Source organism: Grus americana, chromosome 1, assembly GCF_028858705.1.
Source record: "Grus americana isolate bGruAme1 chromosome 1, bGruAme1.mat, whole genome shotgun sequence".
NCBI lineage: Eukaryota > Metazoa > Chordata > Aves > Gruiformes > Gruidae > Grus > Grus americana.
In genome coordinates this window covers 28438681-28464362 of record NC_072852.1, presented here as the reverse complement: position 1 = coordinate 28464362, position 25682 = coordinate 28438681, and the positions used below count along the sequence as shown (strand labels likewise).

At 37.6% G+C, this 25682-nt stretch overlaps 1 protein-coding gene across 2 annotated transcripts in view; it reads left to right on the top strand.

Moving 5' to 3' along the window:
* The window catches only part of CAPZA2 (capping actin protein of muscle Z-line subunit alpha 2), a 31333-nt gene extending 14014 nt beyond the window's left edge, over window positions 1–17319 (top strand). For both annotated transcript variants that reach the window (XM_054835083.1, XM_054835093.1), the window contains 9 exons: window positions 1229–1292; window positions 3281–3332; window positions 4036–4099; window positions 4601–4807; window positions 6003–6082; window positions 8939–9017; window positions 12653–12724; window positions 15351–15413; window positions 16337–17319. In XM_054835083.1, coding sequence (XP_054691058.1) covers window positions 1229–1292; window positions 3281–3332; window positions 4036–4099; window positions 4601–4807; window positions 6003–6082; window positions 8939–9017; window positions 12653–12724; window positions 15351–15413; window positions 16337–16477 — 822 coding nt within the window. In that variant the 3' untranslated portion in view covers window positions 16478–17319. The remainder of the gene's footprint in view (window positions 1–1228; window positions 1293–3280; window positions 3333–4035; window positions 4100–4600; window positions 4808–6002; window positions 6083–8938; window positions 9018–12652; window positions 12725–15350; window positions 15414–16336) is intronic.
* Window positions 17320–25682: the final 8363 nt, after the last annotated feature.

Genomic DNA, 25682 nt, shown 5'->3' with positions numbered 1-25682 from the left:
GTAAATGGAGTATGTGCTTCTCAAACAACTTAATTTCAAACAGGAAGCCCAGAGAGTGCAGACACCAAATCTCCCAGCTCTTTATACCATAGAAACAGAACTGAAGGTGTTAGAAATGGGAACTATGTCTCAGGTAGTATCCTGTATTTGAATAGCAACATTGTATCAAGCATGCAAGAGAGCTTTGAATGTCTCCTGAACTTAGATTGAATGATAGGAACTTTGTCAGGTTAAATTAGGGAACTAACTTCTAATTATTTTTATAGTGGGTGCCCTTAACAGTTTAAGGGGGAAAGAAGAATGAAAGATAGCAAGTCTGTTGAGTGACATTCTACAAGCAGGGTAATAGTTGGAAGGTTTTAAGGCTGCTTCACATCCAAAAAAGCATTTTTCTGTTCCTTTTGCAAGCACATGTATCTGTAGCTGTGCAGTGAACCAGCTCAGGGAACTGGTCTGAAAACAAAAGAAAAGTAACTTTTCTAATTTTGCTCACTGTGCAGTTGTACAAGTGCTTGTGCAAGCAGAAGGAGGGAGAAAGCTGGGGCAGGTGCATGTACTTTTAGTGAAAGTACTGGCTTACGCTGTGTTTGGTCTGCAGGAAGTTGTGGCCAAAGGCAATTGCTTGAGGACTTGAATTAAAGAAGTTCTCAGGGTGTTTTTTTTAAACTTTATCTGCTGATACTGTGGTACTAAGAGGCCTTACAGGTAGATGCAGGTGAAATTACAGGCGTGTCTACGCAAGTGTTTTTAAGCTTATGTAATCTATTGATTGCTGTCTAACTGTGGGCCTTTTGGAAAGCTTAGAACCATAGGATGTGTAGTAAAATTAAAGGAGAAGTTTTGCAGATTGGATGTATCTTCATCATGGGTTTTGGAACGTGTATTGACTGCCAGGCATCCGTGGACCGAAAGTTGAAATAGATTGTTAACATATTCTTCATCTTATTTGTTATATTTCTCTTTTTTCTTTTTGCCAGTATTACAAAACATGAGTGACTCAATTTCTCTGTATGCTTCCATCACACATAGTCTCCTCTATTCTCTTTGAAGAGGTGAAACTTTATATTCTGTGTTTCTAACAAAGTAGTTTAAATAACGTGAACAAATATATGAAACAGTGGGAGTTGTACAATTTCATGTCTGGGTATTAAAGCTATACAGTGCATGATTGGTTTGAATAGGAATGAATACAAGTATATACAACCACATAATTGTTTTTGTATTTAAGGTGCGTATAGCAGCAAAATTCATAATTCATGCTCCTCCTGGGGAATTCAATGAGGTGTTCAATGGTGAGTATCTGTCTGCTCTGTCCTTTCATTTAAGGCACTATATCCAAAATTGTATTGCTGATTACTCTCCTGAATTTCATGTAGCTTTTATTTAGGAGCTCACTTACTGTAAGAGCTGGTTTTGTAGCTTGGCATAATAAGCTTTGCAGTCACAAGGCAGCTTGGAGTTTAAATGCAAAAGAAGGAAAGTACCACTTTTCTTTTTGAGAAAGAGCTTTCTTTCTGTTTTTAATCAGTCATGAATTAACACTTGCTGGTTTTTTTTTTTTTAGAAGATACATGTACCGTTTTGGGGTTGGTTTTATTTTTCAGTCTTTGATAGACAATTACATTCTTCAACAGAAATTAAACTAGCTGAAATTAAAACGGTCTTTTTTTTTTTTTTTTAAAGAAGGGGTATCATTACAAATACTTAACATTGAATATACAAATGGCTATTGCTTAATGCCAGTTGTGGAAAGAATATTAATCTTCTCCGAACATTTTTAACCCTTAAATTCTGGGCATGCTTCATTTTACTGAGTATATTGGTAAGCCAAAGGAAACTTGACATTAAATTTTCTCAACTGTTGTTGCCTGAACTTTACCCAAGATGTTATTTTTCTTTAAAAATTGATGTTTGACTTGCGTCAAGATATATGTACATGCATATCATGTAGGAAGGTGTACGTTTTGTAGCGGTAGCTTGCAAATAGCTCTGGTGCTATTTAAGTAAAAAAGTAGGCTTAGTATACTAAACTAGTCAGTGTCAGGCTGGAGAGAGCTTAAATCTGTTAAACAATGTAGTGTTTTTATAAGTATCTTGTTCTTCAGTTAAACTGTGACCAGCAGATTATTATTTAAACTTAGCTTGTACTGCATTTGTGAAATGAACTGTTAGTGAGCGGCTCATTAACTCAGCTCCCTGAAGGTTAATGCAATTTCTTATAGGAGTACTGCTATAAACTTTATTGTTAAGCTAGTTCATAGTTGTAACTACCTGCTCAATAATGGAGTATAATATACTTGAAAACACATAACAAAACATTTGATCATAAATGCATGACCAGTGTTCAAGGAGATTCAAACTGACCTCTTTAAAAAAGAGAGAGGAAAGCTTTAAATTTCAATTCTGTAAATTGTGATTTTGTTTGGTTTGGTGTGGGGGGTTTTGGGTTCGTGGGGTTGGTTGGGGGGGGTGTTTGTTGTTTGTTTTGAGTGTTTTGTGTTTTGGGGTTTTTTTGAAGAAAAAAATACCTCAAATATATTCTGGATTTTTTTTTTTTCCACTTGCATGATATCTTGAGAATCTTTAAAAGAGTTTAAAATGTTACAGTGAGATTAATGATCAACTAGTTAACGATCAATGCATTAATTTTTTATTAAAATACTGTCTAGTAAATAAGTCAGTAAGTCGTGTATAAATAACAATTTACTGCATAGTAAATATGAAGTTATTCTGAGGAGAGTAATGACTTTGTTCTATACCTGTATGTTTCTTGTATGGTGGTAGAAGAAATGGTATTGTGATATATTATGCCCTGATTACTAAGTGTTATTAAGGAATGAGAGCAAAAATGGTAAGGCTTTAATAAAAAGTACAACATGTATCCTAGTAGTGTCATCAAAATACAGTAACCACTACCATCAGTATAGTGTGAGGAATTTGGTAGTTTGCATCTTAAAAGTGAACTCATTTGAATCCTGTGCTGTTCTCATTCAGAACTTCCTAAAAACTAGTTTGACAGATTCCTAGAGCTGTCACACAGCCTGTAGAATATGGCTTATATCTGCTTACCAGGTTGTGTTGTAAGGGATCCATTTCCATACTTCTCTTCTCGTTTGGCTCAGTCAAAATTATGAAATATGAAGTAATATTTCCTACCTAGTAATCTGTGTGGGTATGGGATGGTTTGGGTTTTTTGTTTTATACAGTCTGTTGACATTTATGTGACTGAAACAAGTTTCCGAGTTAACTGTACTTTTATGTTGTAAATATCTCCTTTCAGACGTTCGGTTGCTGCTTAATAATGACAATCTTCTCAGGGAAGGAGCAGCCCAGTAAGTACCAGATGCCACATACTCAGTTGCATAAAAGCAAGACGTTTTTCAGTAAGACTGTCACTGATTCATTTAAAAAGATGTGTGCTTGGCAACTAAAACCCTATTATGTGTGTTGTGCATCTTTGATCAAGATTAAATTCTTGGCAGAGGTCTGTATTGTATCCTAATGATTAGAGCAACTCTTTTGGAAATGGGTGACTTGGATTTTGGAACTAGTCTCTACCTTTTTGCATTTAATTTTTTTGTTTCTTGGTAGATGTTATAGGCACTGAACATCTGTAAGATACTGCTTCCGTAGACCCTACTTTTATATCAAAACATTACACCTACTGTATGTTATGCCAAAACTAGTTTCATCTGTAAGAATGGAGATGTCTGGCTTAGCAGGCTGGATCCCTGCAGAATTTAAACTTTATCTGTTCCTCAAGCTTTACAGTAACCCATAGAAACTGATGTGTTTTGTCTATATCAGGTTACTTTTGAACATAAATCATTGTGTAATGGTGGTTGGAATCTGTAATACGAGCACTGAATGAGCCAAGGTAATTCCAAGAATTTGGACTTGCTAGATAATGAAGCATTGATATAATTTTTGATGCATCATTGCCCAGATTATTAGCTATTATGTAAATCTCTTACAGCTACTGAGGAAAAAGATTGTGATTGATGCAGGCTTTTGGTGGTATTTTTTCTCTTGTAGTGCATTTGCACAGTACAACTTGGACCAGTTTACTCCAGTAAAAATTGACGGTTACGATGAACAGGTATGAATACAATGAAATACTTGCAGGTTCCTTAAACTGTTAAAGATGTTCTGGTATTGGAACATATCTTGGCAAGAAAATGAAAAGAAATGCATCTTCCCTGCCAAAATATAGACATTATGGCCCTCTAGTAGTACCAGTTCCACAAGTTAATCATTTAGGGCATCTAAAGAACTTGAAATTTCATTCTCTGTTGTTCTGAATTCAGTCAGACCTGATTTGGAGCTGTAGAAATAATTTGCTCCATCTTTAGTACCAGAAGACGTGAATTTCTATATTGCATTGTTTGTTGCCGTAAGATGGTAAGATTTAGGATTTTTTTTCCTGAGTCAGCGTTTTGTGTTAGCCTCGTCCTGTCTTGCTGTATGCGTATTTTGTTTAACATGTGAGTCTTTGGATATGAGTAAGCTCCAGTTAAATGTAGGATATAACTATATTGGGCATGGTATTTTTTTCTCTTTATTCAATAGCAAATTTATTAATTAAAATTTCATAATACAGGTTTTGATAACAGAACATGGTGATTTGGGAAATGGAAAATTTTTGGATCCCAAGAACAAGATTTCTTTTAAATTTGATCACCTAAGAAAGGAGGCTACTGATCCTAGACCCCATGAAGTTGAAAATGCTATAGAATCCTGGAGAAATTCAGTTGAAATAGCAATGAAAGCATATGTGAAAGAGCACTACCCAAATGGTGTCTGCACAGTAAGTACTAAATTATATGACCGCTGTACCACTATAGATAGGAATCTAAAATAAAAATTTAACTCTTTTTAAACAGAAAGATAGACAGTTTCAACTGTAAAGAATTTAGTCCTGTGAAGGTTTCATACAGGGAAATGAGGGAAGACTTCAGAAGTTTTAATATTTCAGCTATTGGATTCCTAGTGGGTGGTTACTGCAGGTCATAGTGAAGACTTAACTCTCAGTTCTGAAGAATTTTTATTTAAATTTCTTAAAGCATTAAGACCTTCTGTAGACTACTGCAGGTTGATCCCGTTGATCCTGGCTACCTGGCTGGTTACTTAAGAATAAAATAAGGTCCATAAGATACAAATGTCTGTCTTGGCTTGGTTTACTGACAAAACTTTCTCTTCATCATGTCCCCTATATATCACCATGCTATATTCTTAGCACCAGAATCTGTGGGTTTTGATGGCTTCTTAAAGTAAAGCCTCTCACTCTGGATCAAAATAGTGTTCATTTGCTGTTAGGAACCCTATGACTATTTAAAGTTCAGTCAAACTCATCTAATGATAGCTGTCCTGTGCTTTGTATTAACCTGATGCAAAAATTAACTAGAGGGAGAAAAAAAGGAAGGAAAAAAAAAAAGTTGCTGAGTTAACAAGTCGAATTGGATTCCCAGGCAGTCAGGTGAGTTCCAGCTTCTGTAAAGGAAACCAGATTGCATGTTCATTGAGATAATTTTTAGTAGTAGTTGATTTTAGAGGATAAAGCAGCACAGAGGACCAAAATCACCCTTTTAATCGCCTTTTTGCTAGTCTGTAAAGGCTTAAATCATCACTTAGTTGTAGAATAACTGATATCTGAAAACCAGCTGGTAATATGTATTGTCACAGCAGTCACTGCTGTAGGCTCAAAATTCCTGTAATTGCAGAAAAATGAGTTTGCAGTATATAAAATTTCAGTTAAGATGCTTGACCTTTGGATTTTCTAATCTTAATTTTTTTCTGCATTGTAATACACACTTTAATGTTTCATGTACTGAATATTATGTAAGAACCATAGTGGTTATAAAATTAAATTTTATAGTTTGTGTAACGATAACAGAACTAGATATCTCTAAGCAGTTTGAGCAGGACAAATACTGAAACTTTAACTCTGGTGTTTTTTTGTTGGTGTTTGTTTCTTTGGTTTTCTTTTTTCATTTCTAATTAAGGTGTATGGTAAAACAATTGATGGACAGCAGACCATTATTGCATGCATAGAGAGCCATCAGTTCCAAGCAAAAAATTTTTGGTAAGTTTCTGTATGGATACAAATACTATAAAATACAGCAAACCGAATAACTGCACTAGTGCTGCTGCGCTGATAATCCTTAGCTCGGAGAAGCAGGTGCATGCACATCTTACATGTGACTTTTTTCCTCCCTCCACCCCACCCCAAGTTTTCTGCCAAAACTATGTAGAAATCTCTTCCTTTGTGGTAAGATGGCAGGCTGCACGTCTGTGTCTCCTTTGCAGAACTTGGGGAACTTCATAAAATTCCTTATGACTCTTCCAGTTTATCACACCAGCACCAATAACCAAGCCTGTGTTCCCTATACAGTTGCTTCTGCTTGTGTTGCTTCCTTTGTGACTGACAGAATAAAACCAGCACCTCCTAGTTTGCACATCTCGGAGAAGGAAGGTGACCAAAGATGAGTTTACTGTAGGACTCGAATCATTGATTTTTAGATGAGGTAGATAAAGGTGATCTTGGATGAAATGAGCTTTTATAAACAGCAGCTTGATTTTTTTTTTTTTTTTTTTTTTCCCCCCTGTACTTGATTGAAAGATGTTTTCTGCAGTCTGGAGTGAACTTTGGATATCTCCTTGCAGGAAACTGGCCAGAGTTGAGATAAATGTCACAGTATCAGAATTGGGTTAAGGAAGTATCTCCTAAAGATAGCTAATATATGCAGTTGTCTGAAGAAACGTATTTCATTATTATTATTTTATTCACTCTTTTGCATCTGCTTGAAATTATATTTAGTAGTCCCATGGGTAATGAATGGAAGTGCAGAAGTTTTTGTTTTCTGATGCTGAAGGTGAATATTACATATGCATAGTAATTTCAGCATGTGTGTCTATCAGTTAAATGATTTGCCCAGTACACTGTTCCATAGATTTTAATTGAATTTGCACAGTTAATAAATAATTTTTCCTACTGACTTAAACTTGACTAATCAAGTCTGCATGTTTTACATCGATATTAAAAGTAACTTGAAATAATACTGATTTTCTTTTTAGTTCAGAAGTATGAATGAGTTTTGGTATTCCAAATAGTTACTCTAACATCATAGTCATTATATTAAAGAACAACAACAGATATGCAACAACCTTTTATAGATGGAGAAAATCTTTCCTGAAAGTTTTCTTTTATAAAGTTATGGTCAGACATCTATGGGTAAATATTGACCATGTTTCTAAGAGTTGTACAGGAGGATAGTCAGACCAATTCTCATTCTTAGCAAGTTTTAATAAATGCATTTTGGTTTGGAGGATTTGGGGATGGAGGAATAGATTCAAAGCTAACCAGGCTCTTCAGTTATCCAGCTGTATGTCTGGATATCCAGCCCAAGCCACAGTCAGTATTTATTCTCAAGGTGTCCCAGATTTTTAGGCATTTGGAAGTCTGGCAACCTGACATGAAAGCAAGTTTGTTGGATGACAGAAAACCAGTACATGCCAAAGAAAAATGTTCAATGAATTTCTGAAATACTGTCAACATAAGTAGGATAGATGGTTTATTAAAATATTTTGTGAGAGATTAACTAACGTTCCTTTTCTTTCACATTTTTAAGTCAACAGAGGTAAATAAAGTAATGACACATTTTTAACATAGAGCGTTTCCTACAGAAGGATGCTTCTGAACTTGAACTCTTTTCTTGAAATAGCATCTTAAGGACAAACAAGATATTCCAGAGTGGAAACATTGTGGTCATCTTAACTTCAAGGACCACAAAGTGACTAAGCAGCAAACAAATTTGTTAGCTAGTCACTGAATCTCGTGCATCTAAAAACTAATATTGTGCCTAAAACGTGTTTTGGCACATAAGCTTTCTTATAAGTAATGAGTTGGTTTTAAGGCTACCAGTAGCATTAGTGTCACTGAGTTGGGTGAACCTTTCAGTTTTCTTAGAGATGCCAACAAGCTTCTGAATTGCCTTAGTCTGAATTTTCAATGATAATCTGAAATTTGGATATTGTCTGAAATAATAACCAATAGCTTTATAATTGAGTTAATGTTCTTAGTATCTAAGATGTGCCAATATAGATCCATTAGTAGGTGTTAATCTTAGTCTTTATCTCTTTCCCTCCCCTTGTTGAATGCCCTGGAATCTACACCTAACATTAGCAGGATGGGAACTCATAGTATCAGCTTTCTTTTCTCCTTTGCACTTAAAGGAGGAAAGAATTGAGAGACAGCCACAGTGCATTCTTAATATAGCTCTAATGTACTAACCTTCTAATCCACTAACCTCATAACTAAATTAGAAAATGTCTACTCTACAGGAAAGAAATCAGGTGAAACTACAATCCCCTCATGCTTTTTTCCAGATGTTTGAAACTTGCTGAAGCAATTTGGCGAGGATATTGAATTTGTGGAAGGAAACTGGAAGGAAATAGTTGTCCTGGGACACAAATGCTAGAAGAGCTGAAAGGCCTAGTTACAGTTCAGTGTAGCAGAAAGTCTTGCTTCTTTAATGTTGAAGTTTTTATTAGCCTGATGTGAAGTGTCACTTTGGCTGATCCAGCAAGTCATCCAGGTCCCAGAAACAAAATATTGACTATATATACCTAATTCATAATAAAGGAGGGAAAGAACATTGGAGGCTTTAGGTATTTTCAGAAGTTGAGTCCTATTGTTAAAAAGTCCTTACTAATAAGTCTCCTTGGTCCGTATCCAGAACTGAGGGTAAATATTTTGGGAAACTGTTCTCTTCTTGACTGATTATGGGGCTGAATCTTTAGTGAAAGATTTTGTGCACGTATAGTTACTCAGCATGTTTCATTCTCTGTTTGACTATCAGTTGTATAGTTTGGTTTGGTTTGTGGTGTTAGTTTTTTTTCTTTACCACTATGGTGACCTCTGATTTTTATTTTTTTAAAGGAATGGCCGATGGAGGTCAGAATGGAAGTTTACAATCACCCCTTCAACCACTCAAGTGGCTGGCATCTTGAAAATTCAGGTATGCTTATCTCAAACTGTATCCTGATCAGTAAAGTCTTCGGTTATTATCAAGGGAGACGAGGGCCAGTGTATTAAGTATTCTAAGAGAATTTGGGGACCCAATAAGCAAAGCAGAGATGCCCATTCAGTTAAGCGTTAGCGACTCAATTGCATATGTACCTAATCATTACAAACACAAAATATGTGTTTAATGTAATGATTCAGAAGACTTCAGAAGGTTTATTCACCTCGGCTAGGCATATACCTCTTTGGTTTCCTGTTTCTTGAATTCACAATGGCACAAGCCTTTCCCTAGGGCAGGCCCTTCCTGAAGTAAACTTTTTTCTTTTTTACTGATAATAGCAGGATTTTTTTTCCATGTTACCTACCCTGTTGTTCAGAAAGGTGGAAACCTTAGGTTTCAGTCATTCCACCATCTAAAATTTCTGAATCCCGGTCATCTTCATTCAGAATTTGCCCTTCCTGTTGGCTTTAGGGCATTCAGAAAGGAGATACTGTCCAAGCAGGAATGCAGAAATCTTGAGACAAAAGGAAGTCTGACTGTCATGTGATAGGCAGGGGGATGTGACTTCCTGGATTGGTTCCCTGGAATGTCTATACATATTTTGCAAGAGTTCATTAAAACAATTCTGGGATCAGGAACTAGAGTCTTCGTGCAGTCTAGCTTTCAGTGTAGTACCTCATTAATTTTTTACAAGACATAAGAGTCAAGTTCCCTTTTCCTGCTCTTTTTGTGCCTCCATGAGTTTTGCAGTTCCCTACTGCTCAATGACTTGACTACAGAAGGAAGATGCAATGGAATGTTTTTCTAGCCATAGCCTGAGACTTAGGAAGTTATTTTAGGATGTGGTAGATGTGTTCAGATCCACCCAAGCAGGGAGCCTGAATCTCATTTCTCATTCTGGGGCAAATTCTATAACAACTGTAATGATAGTCAAAATGTGGACAGCCATTATTATGTTGTCAGATCAAGATGGTCATGGTAAATAACCTAAATAACTTCTAGGCTTCTCAAGACTTTGAGACAATCTAAGTAAACTATCACTGAAATCCATCTTGCAGCAAAACTGGCATTTTCTCCACAGCATGTACTTTTGGTTAAATGTCTTAAGAGATTTTCTAGAGACAGGTGTCTACCTAATTCTGGGAAAGATTAGGTTAGCTCACTAGCCTAGAAAATAGCCTGAATAGGGAATTTAGGTTTTAATCGGTATGTCAATTTGGGCACCAGCTGATTTTGTCTTTTATTACTATTTCACATAATTAATCAAGACATTATTTACATTTATTAGAGTCTGTGTTTTGGAAGTGATGACAAGTTTTAAATTTTTTTGTTTGTATAGGAACTACTTGTTTCACCAAGGAATTTTGAACTTAGTTTCAAAATTTTAGAAATTGTGTACAATTTCTTCAGTGTATGTGGGAGTGCTCTCCCTTCCCCTCTCCAAACAAACAAAAATGCTTTAATTTTTTTTAGGGAGGAAAATAATTTTATAGAATATGAACTCACTACAACATTAGTGAAATTTCAGAGTACTGAAATTTCAGTGTTATTTGCAGAATCTTTTTGACAGCAATATGACCATTGCCCTGTTTCTGATAAGACCTTTTCTGAATATGTTAGGGAAAATTCCTGTCTTCAGGTGTCTTCAGTGTTTTTAAGGTCACTTGCACAATTTCTTCCTTGTTTTAAATTCTATTAATAAATTATAATATAGGAGACTCTCAACTGTCTAAATCTCTTCCATTGTTTAAATTTTCTTTTAATTATATGTAAGGGGAAAACTGCAACAGAAGTCTTTTACAAAAACTTAAGTCCCTGTGGTGCTTGACGTGCTCCAACTGTGCATGGAAAACAACTGATAAGTGTACTAATTTTATATCTTAGATAATTTGTTATTCTCATCCCTCCTTAGTTAACCTTTCCAAGAGGTTCTGTTCATAAACATCATCCTTCTTGTAGTCTTCTGAACCCAGACCTAGCATTCTAGAAGGATGTCAGCAGTGAGGTATAGTACAGAACAGTTACTTATCATATTTTCTTTAATATATAACATATCCCAGAATTAGATTTGACTCTTCATCCCTGTTGAGTTTTTAGGCCTGAGCATTTGCCAAGAATGTGACTCAGTGAGACAGATAAGATGTTCGTGCTGATGTTGGCCTCAGAGCACAGGGGAGGTTTGGGTCCTCTGCAGTGGATTGTGACAGAGAAGGGTGGAGATTTATACTTCTCTGCTGTTCTGCTGTTTTATTAGGAGGTCTTAGAATTTTGCACTGAGTAAGCACTTCTCATGTTTTAGGAAGTGGATTGAAAAAGGCTGGCAGAAGTTTCACCCAGTGATGTTTGATTTGGAAAGAAGCTTATTTTATGGTTAGGATGATACCTTTTGTTGAAAAACAAGTATTTGACAATAAGCAAAATAACAATGTAAGATGAATCATAGGAAATAATGTTTTTCTCATATAGGAAACCTTTCTTTTGCTTAGGTATTGCTGTCTTACTTTGTCATGCTTTCTCTGTTGTTGTTTATAAAATTGAGGGTCTGTTGCAGACGGTATGATGATAATATATATCAAATTGTAGTATTGTGCATTAATCACCAAATTAAAATATTATCTTGTCTATTAGGGTGAGACACAAATGCCTCAAATTCCTCATAATGCCAGCTACGTTGACTTTATCAAATTTGTAAAAAGTCTTTGAAGTTACCTATTTCAGTGTCAGTGAGCTGCATAACTCTTCTGTATCAGTTACTGTGAATGATTACTTAAACTTTATATATGCTTCCTATTTTTAAGTTTTCTGACAGTTGCATTAGAAACTGAATGTTTTCAGATCCTTCCCAACTGAATTTAAAAGTACTAAAGTTAGCTTGGGTAGAGTTTTACTGATGGTCTCCACCTGCAAAATAATCGAGGAAGCTGTTCTGTAGATATAACATGTCAAGAGTAAACAGATTTCATTCTGCTTTGCTATCTAACCTTGGCAAGCTTTGTCCCAAAGAGCTCCTTTGTCTAGATAAAAACCAGCTTTTGTTATGAGCCTTATTTAATAGAGGAACATACAAAAACCAGGCAGATCTAGAAGGGGAAGCTTAATGTTGTACTGTCTCTAGAAAACAGTTTGGGTGAAGCAAAAAACAACTTCACAGTACCCTGAAGCCTTGCCAAAATTATTCTCATTTTAAATATACCTTCACCATTTAAAGAGTTTCTAGTAAGGTCACATAAATAGTATGTTACCTTCTTCATGATATTAATCAAAACCTTGGTTTAGTGGTGGACTCGGTAGTGTTAGGTTTATGGTTGGACTCGATCTTAAACATCTTTTCCAACCTAAATGATTCTGTAGTTCTATGATTCTACACTTTTTTGCATGAAATACTACTGAAGGCACATCAACACAAAAATGTTTCCAGAGTAGGTTCTTTACTATTCCCCCTCAAAAAATATTTACATTCTACAACATTTTGGGTTTCCTATTTGTTTTTATTATCCCGTAACATTTTATGTGTGTTTGTTTGATTTGTATAGGTTTGTTATTATGATAAATACTACAGTACTTTGATTTTTCTGTATGTTGTTGGGCTGTAACATTTTATATGAGGTTCTTTGTTTAATTTTCTGTAGGTTCACTATTATGAAGATGGTAATGTTCAGCTGGTGAGCCATAAAGACATACAAGATTCTCTAACAGTCTCTGTAAGTGAACTTTAAAGACCTTAGTGTGTATATTGAAGTGACTTTTTAAATTAAGAAGAGAAGCAAGCCTAAAAAAACTGAGAAGTTTGGAGGCTAATTTGCTCTTTTGCATGAATGGGAATTAATGTTCTCATTTAAATATTTTGTATGTTGTATTTACTACTTTAACCTAAGATATAGTTACTGTTTTTAAAAAAAAAAGTTAAAAAATTAAAATTAATGTATGCTTCCATGTGGCTTATATAAGCTAAATTAACTTTGTAAAGCTTTAATTAGCTTGCTGTCAGTCTTTCTACACTTCTGTTGTATTTAAACTTTAGTCTGCAGAGTGACCTATAGAATTAATTTTTGAATATGAAGGAGGTTTGAGTTGTTACAACCCACTTTAGTACAGTCTCTAGGAGGTTGCCTCCTTTGCTCACTGGGAGAAGACCACTATGGTGAAAATAGCAAACAAATGCTACCAGTTGAGAAGCAGTAGTGTTCCTTTCCTGCTTGTCTGTAACTGGTGCTGTCAGCCTTTTGCTATTCTGTACAAAAAGCCCTTTCAGGGATGCTTTGGCTTCAGAAGCATAACACACTTTATTTTTAAAGCATAATTTTTTTTCAACTTCTTTCCAAATGGATGATTATAGTAAGGAGCAGACAGTAGAAATAACTTGTTTGGAAGTAGTACCAGATGTATCCTTTAAGTGTTGGTAATGTTGCAACATGAACTACTGCTTTCGAAATAATGCTCCTCTTGCCTACTGGAGATTGTGTTTATGAACAGTAAGATTTTCTGTTGGAGTGTTCTTTAATAAAACTTAAGCCAGTGCAGCTAAACTGGCAAAGGGAAACTGTGAAAATGAACAGTAGAAGTATTTTAATGATAATCACTAGTGGTGACCAATTTGGCTCAAAAACTCAATTCATCAATTAAGAACATTGTTTGTTAATATAAAGCAAGGCTTGTTGGATCTTCAGTTGCAATACCACCATGAAGAATGGGGGAGTGTGGTGCCAACTGATAACGCTTCTGGAGCTCTAGATATAAAATTACTTCTTATCCTCTAAGCATAGGGATCTGTTTAGTCTTTCATTCAACTAAGAGTTGCTTCAGGGAAGCTTCTTGTGTGGAAGAAGTTCTCCTTTCAAAAGCTTTTGCTTCACTTTCTATTGGGAAGAAACTTAATCCTGTTCCGCAATTTAGTAATGATGAGTAGGAAAACATGTTTTACATAACTCTCCTGCCTCCTGCTGGAACAAAAGCAAGTGTGCTACTGGTTACCAGTTTTTAGCCTTGGCTTTGAGCTTCATAGAGGGCAGATGCTATACAGGTTCTTATTTCACACCAAAGGAATGGTAACTAGATTAAAAGGAACCCCGACGACTTCTCTTTGTTGTTGTTTGGCAGAGAAGCAATTTTGTACCGGCAATGGGCACAACTGAAGTAAATGACTGAAGAGCTCTCTTGTTGCTAGAACTATGAATAATTTTGCTGAAGGTTACTTTCTTAGCCCTAATTTTTCTCTGAGCCAAATAAGACCTCATACCCCTGAATTCTTCCTTTCATTAGTAGAGCCTTTGAAATCACTGCCTCAGTTCACTGAAAAGTCAATACCCTTTCATTTATTCTTCTTGGTGTCTACCTCCTCCTTCATCTTTCTGCAGTGTCCAGGAGCACTTTCACAGCTGCTAGCTGCAGTCTCATTGATACTTTGAACCAGTTGTAGTTGAAGCTGCTGTAGCTTTCTCCCAGTCTTTGCCTCTGTAGAAACAAGGGATCACGTGGGGCAAGAACGCTCCTAACTTTCAACAGCTTCTGCAAAAGCACCCTTAGGAATGTCTCCCAACACTAAGTTGGAAGTTTTGAAATTCATGAACCCTCGCTTCCTTCGTGAGACTTCTTTGGAGCATTTCAGCTAATTTGTCTCCAGACTGAGTGACAGGTCATTTTTTATTTTTAAAACAAACACACACATGCATACTTAAGGATGAGGCCCAAAGCCAAGAAACTGTTTATCAATCATGATGAAATTTGGACATTGTGGTGTATTGCACCCTCATTTTTGCAAGATGTACTTGGGGATGTTTTCAGAAGATTGGGTGTATAAAGTCTAGTGTTTGCCTCAGCTTAGTCTCCAGATTCAGAGTGTTTAGAGGTGAACAAATTTCTTTTGGTTTTTTGGCTGTATTCTGCATACTTCTGGGTTAGCTGGTGTTATTTCAGTTTCCCTGAATTTGTACTGGAATTTAACATTGATAATGTTAATATCCATACTTTGCATGTTTTTAGAGACTTGTGTGTGTGCATTGTCATGTTTCCAAATGCTGTTCTGTTCCATATGTCTTTTTATCATACCATAGGATTTTAAATCAAAATATTTTAATGAGCTTCATGGTAATCTTTTGCTTGTTGCGGTTGTGCTGCGGGTTTTTTAATATAATAATAATAATACAAAGATAGTAATGTGACATATGCCTTTTGGATGAATGTTTTGTTCAGTTTTGGTTTAGCCACTAAATGGTCATGTGTTCTCATGGGGTCTATCTGACATCTCACATAACTACAGGAAAAAATATAATCCAGCTGGTCTTAGAATCATGCTGAACATCAGACCTAATTCAAATTCTCTTTTTCTAGAATGAAGCCCAGACAGCGAAGGAATTTATAAAAATCGTAGAGGCTGCAGAAAACGAATATCAGGTATGTTGGAAACAAACACTATTTCCTTACTCACATGTCTAACATTACCATATTCTTAACCAAAGCTAGTATTCTATAATTAGCAAGCTTTTGATATTAAAATACTGCAGTTCCATACAAATATAAATAGATTATATGCTGCTATTAACTGTGTCCTTCCTTTCCATACCTTCTGGTGATTGCATGCACTCACCTACTTGTTACATTAGAAGTTGGTGTTTTTGAGAGCAGAAAAGTCCCTAGCATGATCAAATATCAGCAATTCTGATGTCTTTCAGTATTAGTGCATGCCTTAAATGGAAATCTTGTACACATTCTGTTCAGAGGCTACTCTGTTAGACAGCTTTTTAAGGTATGACTGTAGGCTGTATCCATCTCAATTAGTCATTGTGAGGTTAGAAAAGTATAACTGTTCTAGGTATCCTCTGTAGAAGTGGATTCATGTTCATTTGGGTCTTGAACATAAGGCAAATTTCAGACGTCATGTTCTGTCAGTTTTTAAAAAATACTCTTTAATAAAAATTTACAAAGTATGTATCATATGCATTATATTAAAGTTCATACGATGTTGTGGACTGACTCTACCATCTCTACAGGAAAAACAGTGGAAGACTTCAGTGTCTGAAATTAATGATGTGTGAGCTAACTCTGATCAGCACTTTATTAATGCTGCTGATTAACCACACTGTGGTTTGCTGAAACACCTAAGCTACAGTCAGGCTTATTGCATCTGTCGCTCTAATTTTCTTTGCATAATTTCAATCTAGATCTAACAGCTTTCCTTCATAAAATAGTATTTTAATTTAGCATATTATTATTAAGCCTGTTTAAGAGGTAAGACTACTCAATCATTTAACTTTTTATATAGCACCCTGGTTCTGCTCTTCATGTGTCTTTGTTTTGTATGACTTTGTGTTTAACAGACTGCTATCAGTGAGAATTATCAGACTATGTCGGACACTACTTTCAAGGCCTTACGTCGACAATTGCCAGTTACCCGCACCAAGATTGACTGGAACAAGATCCTTAGCTATAAGATTGGAAAAGAGATGCAGAATGCTTAAAGTGAACGTTGCATGACTGGATCATTTTAGTGTCCTTGTATACAAATAAAAATTATTACAAAAAGTATTTGGAACTGTCAAATCACCCAGTCAGCATGGGCTTTTGCCATTGAAAATCACTGTAAGTAGTTTCGTTAGAGCACAAAGCTTAGCTAATTGACTTTTTTCCTTTTTCTTTCTTTTCAGAGGGTTGCAACTTCAGTATAGCTGAATATCTTCCTTTAGAGTTTCTGTTGTACCTTTATTTTTTTATAATGAAGAGACCATGCCTTTAGTTTTCAATTACACATTAAGAACAGTTTGAAAAATATTTTTACATATGATAACCCTTTCTCTTGCTTTCATATGAAATGGATGACTTCCAAAATTTGCTGGATTCCTGGTGGAGATCAGTAATGTGCATTTCTAGGTCAAGATCAACATGGAGTTAGCCATAGGTGCTGGTTTTGAACTCATCTATCCTTTCATTGTATGTAGAATTGGGAAAAGCATTTTCTATATTGTTTAAACCTTTCAGAATACTTGGCTAGCTCCGTGGTAACTAATTTTTTTTTTCTTTTGAAGAAAAGGCCAAGGTCTAACGCTGTTTTAAGATTTTGAAATTAAATAAAAGTACTTATTTCAGAAATGCATTTAATGCTTTGTTCCTGGCAATTACTTAAACGAGCTCAAATTCCATCTGCCCTTGAGGTTTTTTATCATAAAGCCACAAATGTATTATAACAAGGCATATTGTAATATATATAACCCTGTACTCATTACTATGTCTGTCAGTTTATTTTTTTTCTTGGATTGAAATGTACTAAAATTCAATTGACATTAAAATGCAAATTTTCTATTTATTTGAGTATCAGATTGCTTCCTGATATAGTCTATTTTTGGTGGTTCTATATATTTTTAAAATACTACTTAAAACAGCCACAAACTTGTGGCCTATTGGCTATTCTCAGTGTATTTGGAGATTATTGTAATATCATCATCCAGTATTTTCATCTGCATCGAAGAAACATATACCTATGGAAGTCTAGTTAGAAGAGGTATCTTTTTAGCTTCATATTAGCTACAGAGGATGGAAGAAATTACAAGACCAAAAATAACACATTTGTCTGGAGAATACTTTCCCTGTCTGATACATCACATTGAAAATGGATGTCCAGTATCTAAAAACACAGACTTCATTACAAATGCTCTATAACGCTTCTGTGAAATGCATAGATTTCATTTTTAATTGGATGAAAATCTTTTCTTAAAATATGCTACCTAATTATGTGCTCATGATGGGAAAATTAAACAGCTTTTTTTTGAAGGCAGGTATTTTTGCACACTCCTAAACCAGTAAAGCTTACGCAAAGGTTTTATATCTTTGTTTACAGCATGATCCAATTAATTACCTTAAACTGTTAAGTTATAGCATAGCAAGAGAAAGAGTCTAAACTTGTATTGAGTATAAAAATGTACACACAAAGCAGTTTACTGTTTGAATTGTAACAGCAATACCCCTATATTCTGTTCTTCACTGCTCTCTTAAAAAGGGGTGTAGAATTAACTGAAGTTCTTGAAATTGCTGCTACTGTACAGTACTAAACTGTATAGTAGAAGAGTGGGATTTGTTCTTCCACAGTCTTCCTGGGGAGTTGCCCACTTAATTGTCTTCGTGGATCAGCTATCGAACGATATTGTTCTTTAAAAGAAGGCTTATAAAAGCTGTACGTGAGCTAGTAATAGATGCTGAGTCACTGTCAAGCCAGTCTGTCCATCTTAACTAAGATCTAAAAACAAACCTTGTTTGAAGAGTTTCTTCAACTTATTTAAGAATAAGGTAAAAGGAAAAAAAAAAGACAGTGAATGAACACTTGGGAGAACTGTTAGTGGGCAACAACAGTGCACATAACTTTTCTAGCTGTTAGAATATTGCGTATGACCAGAATCAGCACTGGCTAAAGGTCAGAATGCTATTTTTCTTACCTGAAATAAACTAATTTTAAATATATTCCTAATAAAGAGGTATTTTACTGTGAAGTACTCTATTGCTGTGTTTCCCTCTCTGTTTATTCAGGCCTGTGATAGTCTTAATTCCTTATCTTCAAAGAACAGCATCCTACAGGTTTGAGTCTACCAGTAGGGTGACATAAGTAGATTTGTATTACTTATTTTTTTCCTGTTGTGTTAATTTTCAGTCTGAGAGATAATTTTACACCTTGAACATCAAATTTATTAAGTTATAGCTTCAATAAAGCAACTTATAAGTAAATCAACTGTTCTGTTACTTCTTCAAAATGGTATGCTGTATCATGTTTAGGGGTAATGACTCCCCAGATGAAGCTGACCTGAGTATCAGCTGAGGCACATGGCACATTTGGAGTTCTTGATTTCTCTCAAAATTTTGGATGTCACTTGCCCTTTCTTTGTTTCTACCCCTAACCCTTGTAAATTGGAGAACTTTAGAGCTTGCTTGGTAGGCTTTAGGGTATTTTGTGTAGGTAAAGCACTTTCTCTAAAATTTTGCTGTGGCGATTGTCTTAATGTGAATTACTATTTGTTTATATTCTATTTTTAAATATAAAGATAAGCTTTGTATTGTGGAATGTTGATGTACTAGACATTATGGCTTGTAATATGGACTTGTAAAATGCTTGCGTTTGTGAAATGTAATACATCTTATGCATCTCAGTGCTCCTTTATACAAAGGAATTTTTAACTTATGCAAGTAAGCTATTGTTCTTTGTGAACATTTGCAACAGGAGTGACAATTCTGCTTTCAATTTCTCCTCAGTAGCCCCTTCTTTGTATGTCTGTCTTAATTCATACTGTAGGTAGAATGAAGCTAAAATCATTGTAATTTTGGTTACATCACTACTGTTTCTTATGCTCTGCCTGCTGAAAGCAGTTCTGCCGGCTGGTTCAGCTGGGAGCAATGCCACGCAGTTCATTAGCAAATGGTCATTCAGCCCAGGGTTAAAAGTACCATATGAGACTGAGCATCCTAATAGATGTCCCTTCTTCAGGGGATGACTCCAGCCACATCTACAGCAGTGATGTAGTTTGTGAGTAAATGCCTCTCCCATCGCCGCTTGCCAGGTACTAGTTTGGCTGAGGCGGCAGTTGTGGTGCTCTGGAGCTCACCTCCCTTGGGAGAACTCTGAACCAGGATCTGTGCTCTGGGTCTGAAACCAAATGCCCGCCAGCTCCTAACGGTGCCACGATTGCACAGCAGTGGTTCCTTCAGGCAGCTTGAAACCACCTATGCGTTCAGGATGTCTGGAGGATCAGACTAAACCTGGCCTTCACATTTCCAGGCTGTACGTACTGTAGGTATAGAGGCTGAACATCAGCGGTTTGATTCTGTGGCTTCACTCCTATCATACTGAATTACTTGCTGACAGACACAGCTTCTGCTGCATTTGTTTATTGGAAAGACTGAAACTGTTCTTCCTCTGATGCAACTGTAAACTAGGTTTAGATTAAACTTAGTTTCTTCATAACCTTGAAGTGTCAGTTTTTGTGTGACAGTGTCAACTCAGAACTCTTTTTTTTTTAAAGGAGAAAATTTGCATCAGATTTAAACAAAAAAATAAGTTGGGTTGTTTCCCCCCCCCCCCAGCTAAAGGAAAGGAACTGTGAATGTGTTTTATTCCTTCAGTGAAAATGAATGCTTAATACTTTGCAATAATACTAGCAATATTTTCTCTGCTACTGGGATTGGCTTACCTGTAACAGGTATGGCTCAGCATGATATTATCCATGTGCTCATCACAAGAGAGATAAGGGTGGTAATTGTTGCCTTAAAGGATCTGTTCTGTAAAAACGTTTGGACTTTTCTGTGCATCTTTTCTTTGCAAATCAGTAAAGTTGTGCAGGCACAAATCTGTTAGGTTTATTACTCGTAAGTCAAGAGGACCATGTACAGATTTTTGCCTGACAAGCTGTAGTTTGAAATAACTTCAGATCTGAAACAGCTCACAGGGTTGTACATGCGCCTGCTGAAGTTGTATTTGGTTGGTTGGTAGCATGCTAACAATGACTTGTAGTAAATGCTCATTTCAGTTTTGCTTTTAAATGTGCTTAGTATTCTTCAATGTCAGGTGTCTACTGAGTACAGCTACTGTAGGCATCAGTGAAAGAATTGAGATTACTTCCTTTAAGTAGTTTCTGAGTGTGCAACTCAAACTTTGAGTTACCTGTCAAGATTATTTCAGAAGTTACTTAGGAATGAGAAGGCTGAGCTCCAGCTTTGGCACATGACTATGAATGCAAGTCAAGCAGTGTTGTGAGGAGGGGTGCAGAAAAACATGCCCATGATCTTTCTTAGCAAGTAAAAGTGTTCTCAGAGGGATTGGCAATTACAGCGCCACAGCCTGCTAAGGCAGGAGTTACCTCTCATGGTGTGTCTGGAACCTCGGCTACTTTCCTCACACATTGAAGAGAGTTTTGGTCCCGGAGCACGGGTCTGCTGGAGCAGAAGCTGTCAGTACGCAGTGCCGCTGAGCTGCAGTGCCTCTGAGCTGCGGCCCCTGCTGCCCGCCTGTCTGGGTACGCGTGCTGTTCTCAACCTGCGCGCCTTGCTTCGAGTAGTGCTCGAGCCGCTCTTCCCGTCCCAGCGCGGTCTGTCTCGACCCAGTCAGCGCTGCCTTGGGTGCTGCCCCAAATGCCTCTCTGGCCCTTGAGTTAGTAACCCGCTGTTCGTATAGGGACCTAGCGCCTGTTCCTCCTGTCTCTTGGTCTAACCGTGCAGAAAGACCTTCTGCGTAATTTGGAGATTAGGGAAGGAGATTTGGAAAAGGAGTAAGCTAATTACAACATAAATCAATATTCAAAAGATGAAATGATTTTTTTAATATATTTTCAACTTTGCTGTGATGCTTAAGGCTAATATATGCACGAGCAACTGGAGTAGAAATGTGAGCTTTCAAGAGCTGTTAGTGGTTTTAAGCCAAGTAGCAGGAAGAAAAATCTGCTTCCTCCTTCCCTTTTACATGAGGTTGCATTGTCAAACCAGCTTTCAGATGCTGTAAAACCTGTAAGCTTCGCAAGTCGTTCACTTCATTGTACAAATAGGAACATGAGGTAGCAAAAACATGATTGGCCAAAAAACCAGTTGTGGTTAAAGACTCCAAAGTTCAGATATTTGATTGGAAGATTTCTGAACAATAGCAGTGGTAGAAATCTTGAAATCCTTGAGTGGAAAGCAAAAGCTCATCTGTTTTTTTTTTTTTTACTCCACACTGTGGCATGATCAGCTGGACCACACGTAGCAGGACAGAGGCTTGTCTGCTCTGAAATTGTTAATGATAAAGATTATCCTTCCTCTCCAAGTTCTTGTAGGGCTTTGGTGTTATTAGCATTAAGGTAGATATTAGGAAAAGTTAAATCTTCCTTGCTGATCTTAACCTCTTTTTATCTTAGCTGTGGGCTTACAGAACAGCTTGTTCCCATTTTCTTTGCAACTTGTTTTATGTATTTGAAGAGTGTCTCCAGACTCTGTAGCTTTTAGGCTAAAGACTGAATCCAGCAACTCTAATTTCTATGTGAAATTCAATCCTTTAAGTAATTTCTCTACATCCTGTTGTTTGGTTTCTGTTCATTTTGAGAAGCTTGTTTTTCTCTGCATATTGTTCATTTCAGTCCTGTGATGTTGCAGGCAGTTATGGTATTAACATAGTACTTGGATTTCCTTTTGCTAGAATCTGGCCTTGAATGCTGTAATAGTCTCTAGCATTGTCTTCAGCAGCAGTTAGAAGATTTCTGTTAGAATTTTAAAGCCCATGCTAAATTAAGGAGGGGAAAAAAACCCCAACCAACCACTTCTAAGTATGTGTGCCTGATGTTATCCTTCTCTGCTGACAACGTAGGCACTGGGAGTGTACAAAAATGAGACCGTTCTGTATCCTAGTGATGTGGACCAGCCAGCAAATGGATTCTGAGCTAAGAGCATCCTGCAATGAAGAGTCAAGGGCTGCTGTGAATTTGTCCAGGGCGATGAGCTGGATCCTTGTTATCTGGGATACTTGTGCCAACAGCAGGCAGTTTGTTTAGCAGTACCTTGTAGGCATTGATGTCAGTCAAAACTGAGGAAGTGAAACGCACCACCCTCTCTTGTGCTAGGATGCATGTGATATGCTTTTTCCTACCTTTTTTTTCTATGTGGAGGAAAAGAAAAGGAATCCATGATCAGTCAGAGTTGACAAGGCAGCCTAAACGAGGGGTCCAGGAGGAGAACTTGTCCTGTTTTCAGAAGCACTGAAGCACATCTCACCTCTCCTGCCATACACTGGTGAAGACTGGGTGGTAGCTGGTCCATCCATGCAAGCATTTTCCATATGTCCCAACAGTTCTATGTGTAGGCATAGGTGGTATCTTCCACCAAGCTAGCCAGAACTTCTCAGCGAGTATCAGAAAAGCCTGTGTCATTCAAGAGCCTGTTTAAAGTTCCAGTAGGCGTGAACTGAGTATGAAGAGTCCTTTAGCTGTCACAGATGCCAGGAGCCAACTCAATTGCAGAAAACTAGACCTGAGAGATGCTGCTAAGAAAGTAAATGCCATCTGCTCATGAAGAACTGAAGTGCTGCTCCTGTTCCAGGGCTTTGCTGCAAGGCAAAGGCAGAGGTAGCTACGTAACTGATTCTCTGGGTGCAAAAGAATCTGTTAAAGTCAGTAACGAGCATGTGTCCTGTCCCAGTTTGTTACCAAATTTAGTGAGCCATCATCTTCCATTTAAGAACTTGTCTACCTCTCCTTAGCTCTTTCAGCTGGTTACTGCGTGCCTTGCAGTCCTACCAGCAGTTGGTGTGACCGGAGTTGCTCTACCTGAATGTAAATGAAGGTAGAGAGTGCCAGTACATAATTTCCCAAAGAATAAATCCAGCTACCTGATACTTCCAGATGCAGTAATGTTGCCACCCAAATTGTAGCTGCTGACACAGTGTGGTAACCCCATGCCTTGTGTCAAAACACAGGTGATGACAAGGTTGAGAAACAGGGCAGTAGCAGATGCAGCCTTGGCAATCCCCCAATCAAGTATTATTGTTCTAGGAAAAAACAAAGTTGCCAACAAAGTAACAGGCCCAGTGACAGAGGTTCCAAGGTTATCTGTAACAGTGGATTTTCACTGCAGGTGATGGGTTTGCTGCAATCATGCGACCCTCTTTGGTGGTGGTGGTGATCACCACAGAAGAGGAAAACCTGGGGGCAACAACCATTACTACGTCCTTTGCTCAGAACCTCTCATAGTCTATTGATGAAACTGTAAGGAAAAAACCCTTCAGTATGGCTAGTCGTGCCTGCCAGCAAGGTTAGGAAATGCTGAGGGGAAAGAATGGAAGTGTGTGGGCGAAGCTCCCTGCTTACCCACCAGGGTTTTCATCATCATCTTCATGCCTGCTGCCTTGCAGAGCAACTGATTCAGTCAGTGGGACAAAACCAAACTGGTTTCTTCAGCTGCACCGATGGTGTCTAAACAGAAAGTGAAGTAAGCCAACGCTGGAGTCAAATGTAAATGAGGATTCCTCAGATGCATCTTTGTCTGGAACTGAGATGGGACAGAAGAATTCCTGTTGGAGTAGCAGAGGGGAAGGTATGCCATTAAAAGCAGTTAGCCAGAGCAGACTTGGCCTAGCCTGTAGGACAGGGTTTCCTAAGGATTTAAAATCTCCCGAGTACAGAAGATAAAAGCGCAACATAGGAAAGATGAAGACTTTGGGAACAGTCTATATCTCAGGATGGAAAAAGCCAAACAGCTAATTTTCAGAGGGAGGCAAGAAAAATATACAAATATCTCTAGTAAAAGCAATGGGGGAAGCAGGAAAAAGTCTTCTTTTCTGAAAATGGCTAAATAGCAGAAGCAGGAATTAAAACGAGTCCTGTTTCTAAGGGACAGTGTGTGGAAAGGGCAGGGTATATGGAGAAGGGAAGGAATTGAAAGCCGCCCAGATAACTACCGCCGACGCGCAGAGCAGCCCTGATGCTGGGCAAGGCACCTCTGTCACACCTGCTGCGGGAAGGCAGCACAGCTGCCCTTCATCATCACCATTTGTCAAGGGGAACGTGTCTGAGAGAGCGAGCTTTATAGAGATACTGACCTCTCACAAGCCTGTATCCGCATAAAGCTCTGGTGTAAGTACCGCTACGCTCCATTTACGTATTCGGAGCCATTGCAGAGCGTTCTGGTGCCAGACCCGAGCCTGGTGCCCCCTCCCAGCCACTGCAGCTCTCTGCTCACCCCACAGCTGCAGAGCCACCACCCTTTTCCCCACGCAGCAGCAGCAGCTGTTGGGATTTAGGAGAATGTTGTTGCCATTTAATGCTCCTTACAATCCTCCTTTCCTATGGGTCTGCTCGTGTTCCTCACCTTGGGGTGCGCAAGCCCAGAGAAACCCAGATGTGCAGAAGCACTCGCTGTTTCAAACGGGTGTCAGGCTGGAGTTCAATAAATATGATGTCATGAGTATTCAGTGATGCACAAGATCCCCTATTAGCAACTATATTTAGTATTATTCCTTCTCCATCCCAGCTTTCTGTTTGCAAAAGAGATTGTGGAAAAAAGTCCCCATGAAGCCTATGAAGTACTGGGTACTGTAGTGGCAAGCGTGATGAAAGAAGCCATCAGGGAATGAATAATACACTATGTATAGCAGGATTTCAATTATAGGTAATAAATGGGGCCAGGGATACATACTGAATAACGGGACTGCAGGTATCAACCGGTGCTTGAGTGCAAACACCCCTTGTTCTGAAGAAGCCGGTGGAGTATGTTGAGAAATGGGCTGCAGGCACCCACCTCGCCCCGATGTGTGTAACCGTCTTGGCTAAGGCCGTCCAAATGTGCTCGGCTGTGCAGTAAATTCAGAGCCATACGATAAGAGATAGTAAGCAGGATGTAAGCTAGCAGTAATTTATGACAGGGAAAGTCACTTTGGGCTTACCAACACTGGCAGGTGTGAGAAGGAAGAGAATCTTCTCGGACCAGGTGGGACTCCATCGCATTACTCTTCTGCGTTCTTCACAGTCAGGAGGAGGCTGAAATTTTAAAATGTTATATGAAAGCATACCTATAATGTAGAATTCACCTAGGTCTGAGTTTGGCTAAAAAGCACATAACCGATTTGAATAATGTAGAAGAGAGATAGGAACTATTTAGGTGAATATTAATGAAATATTCAGATTATATTAAGAAGGGAAGGAAGGCCTACTGTGAAATTAATGAAATTTC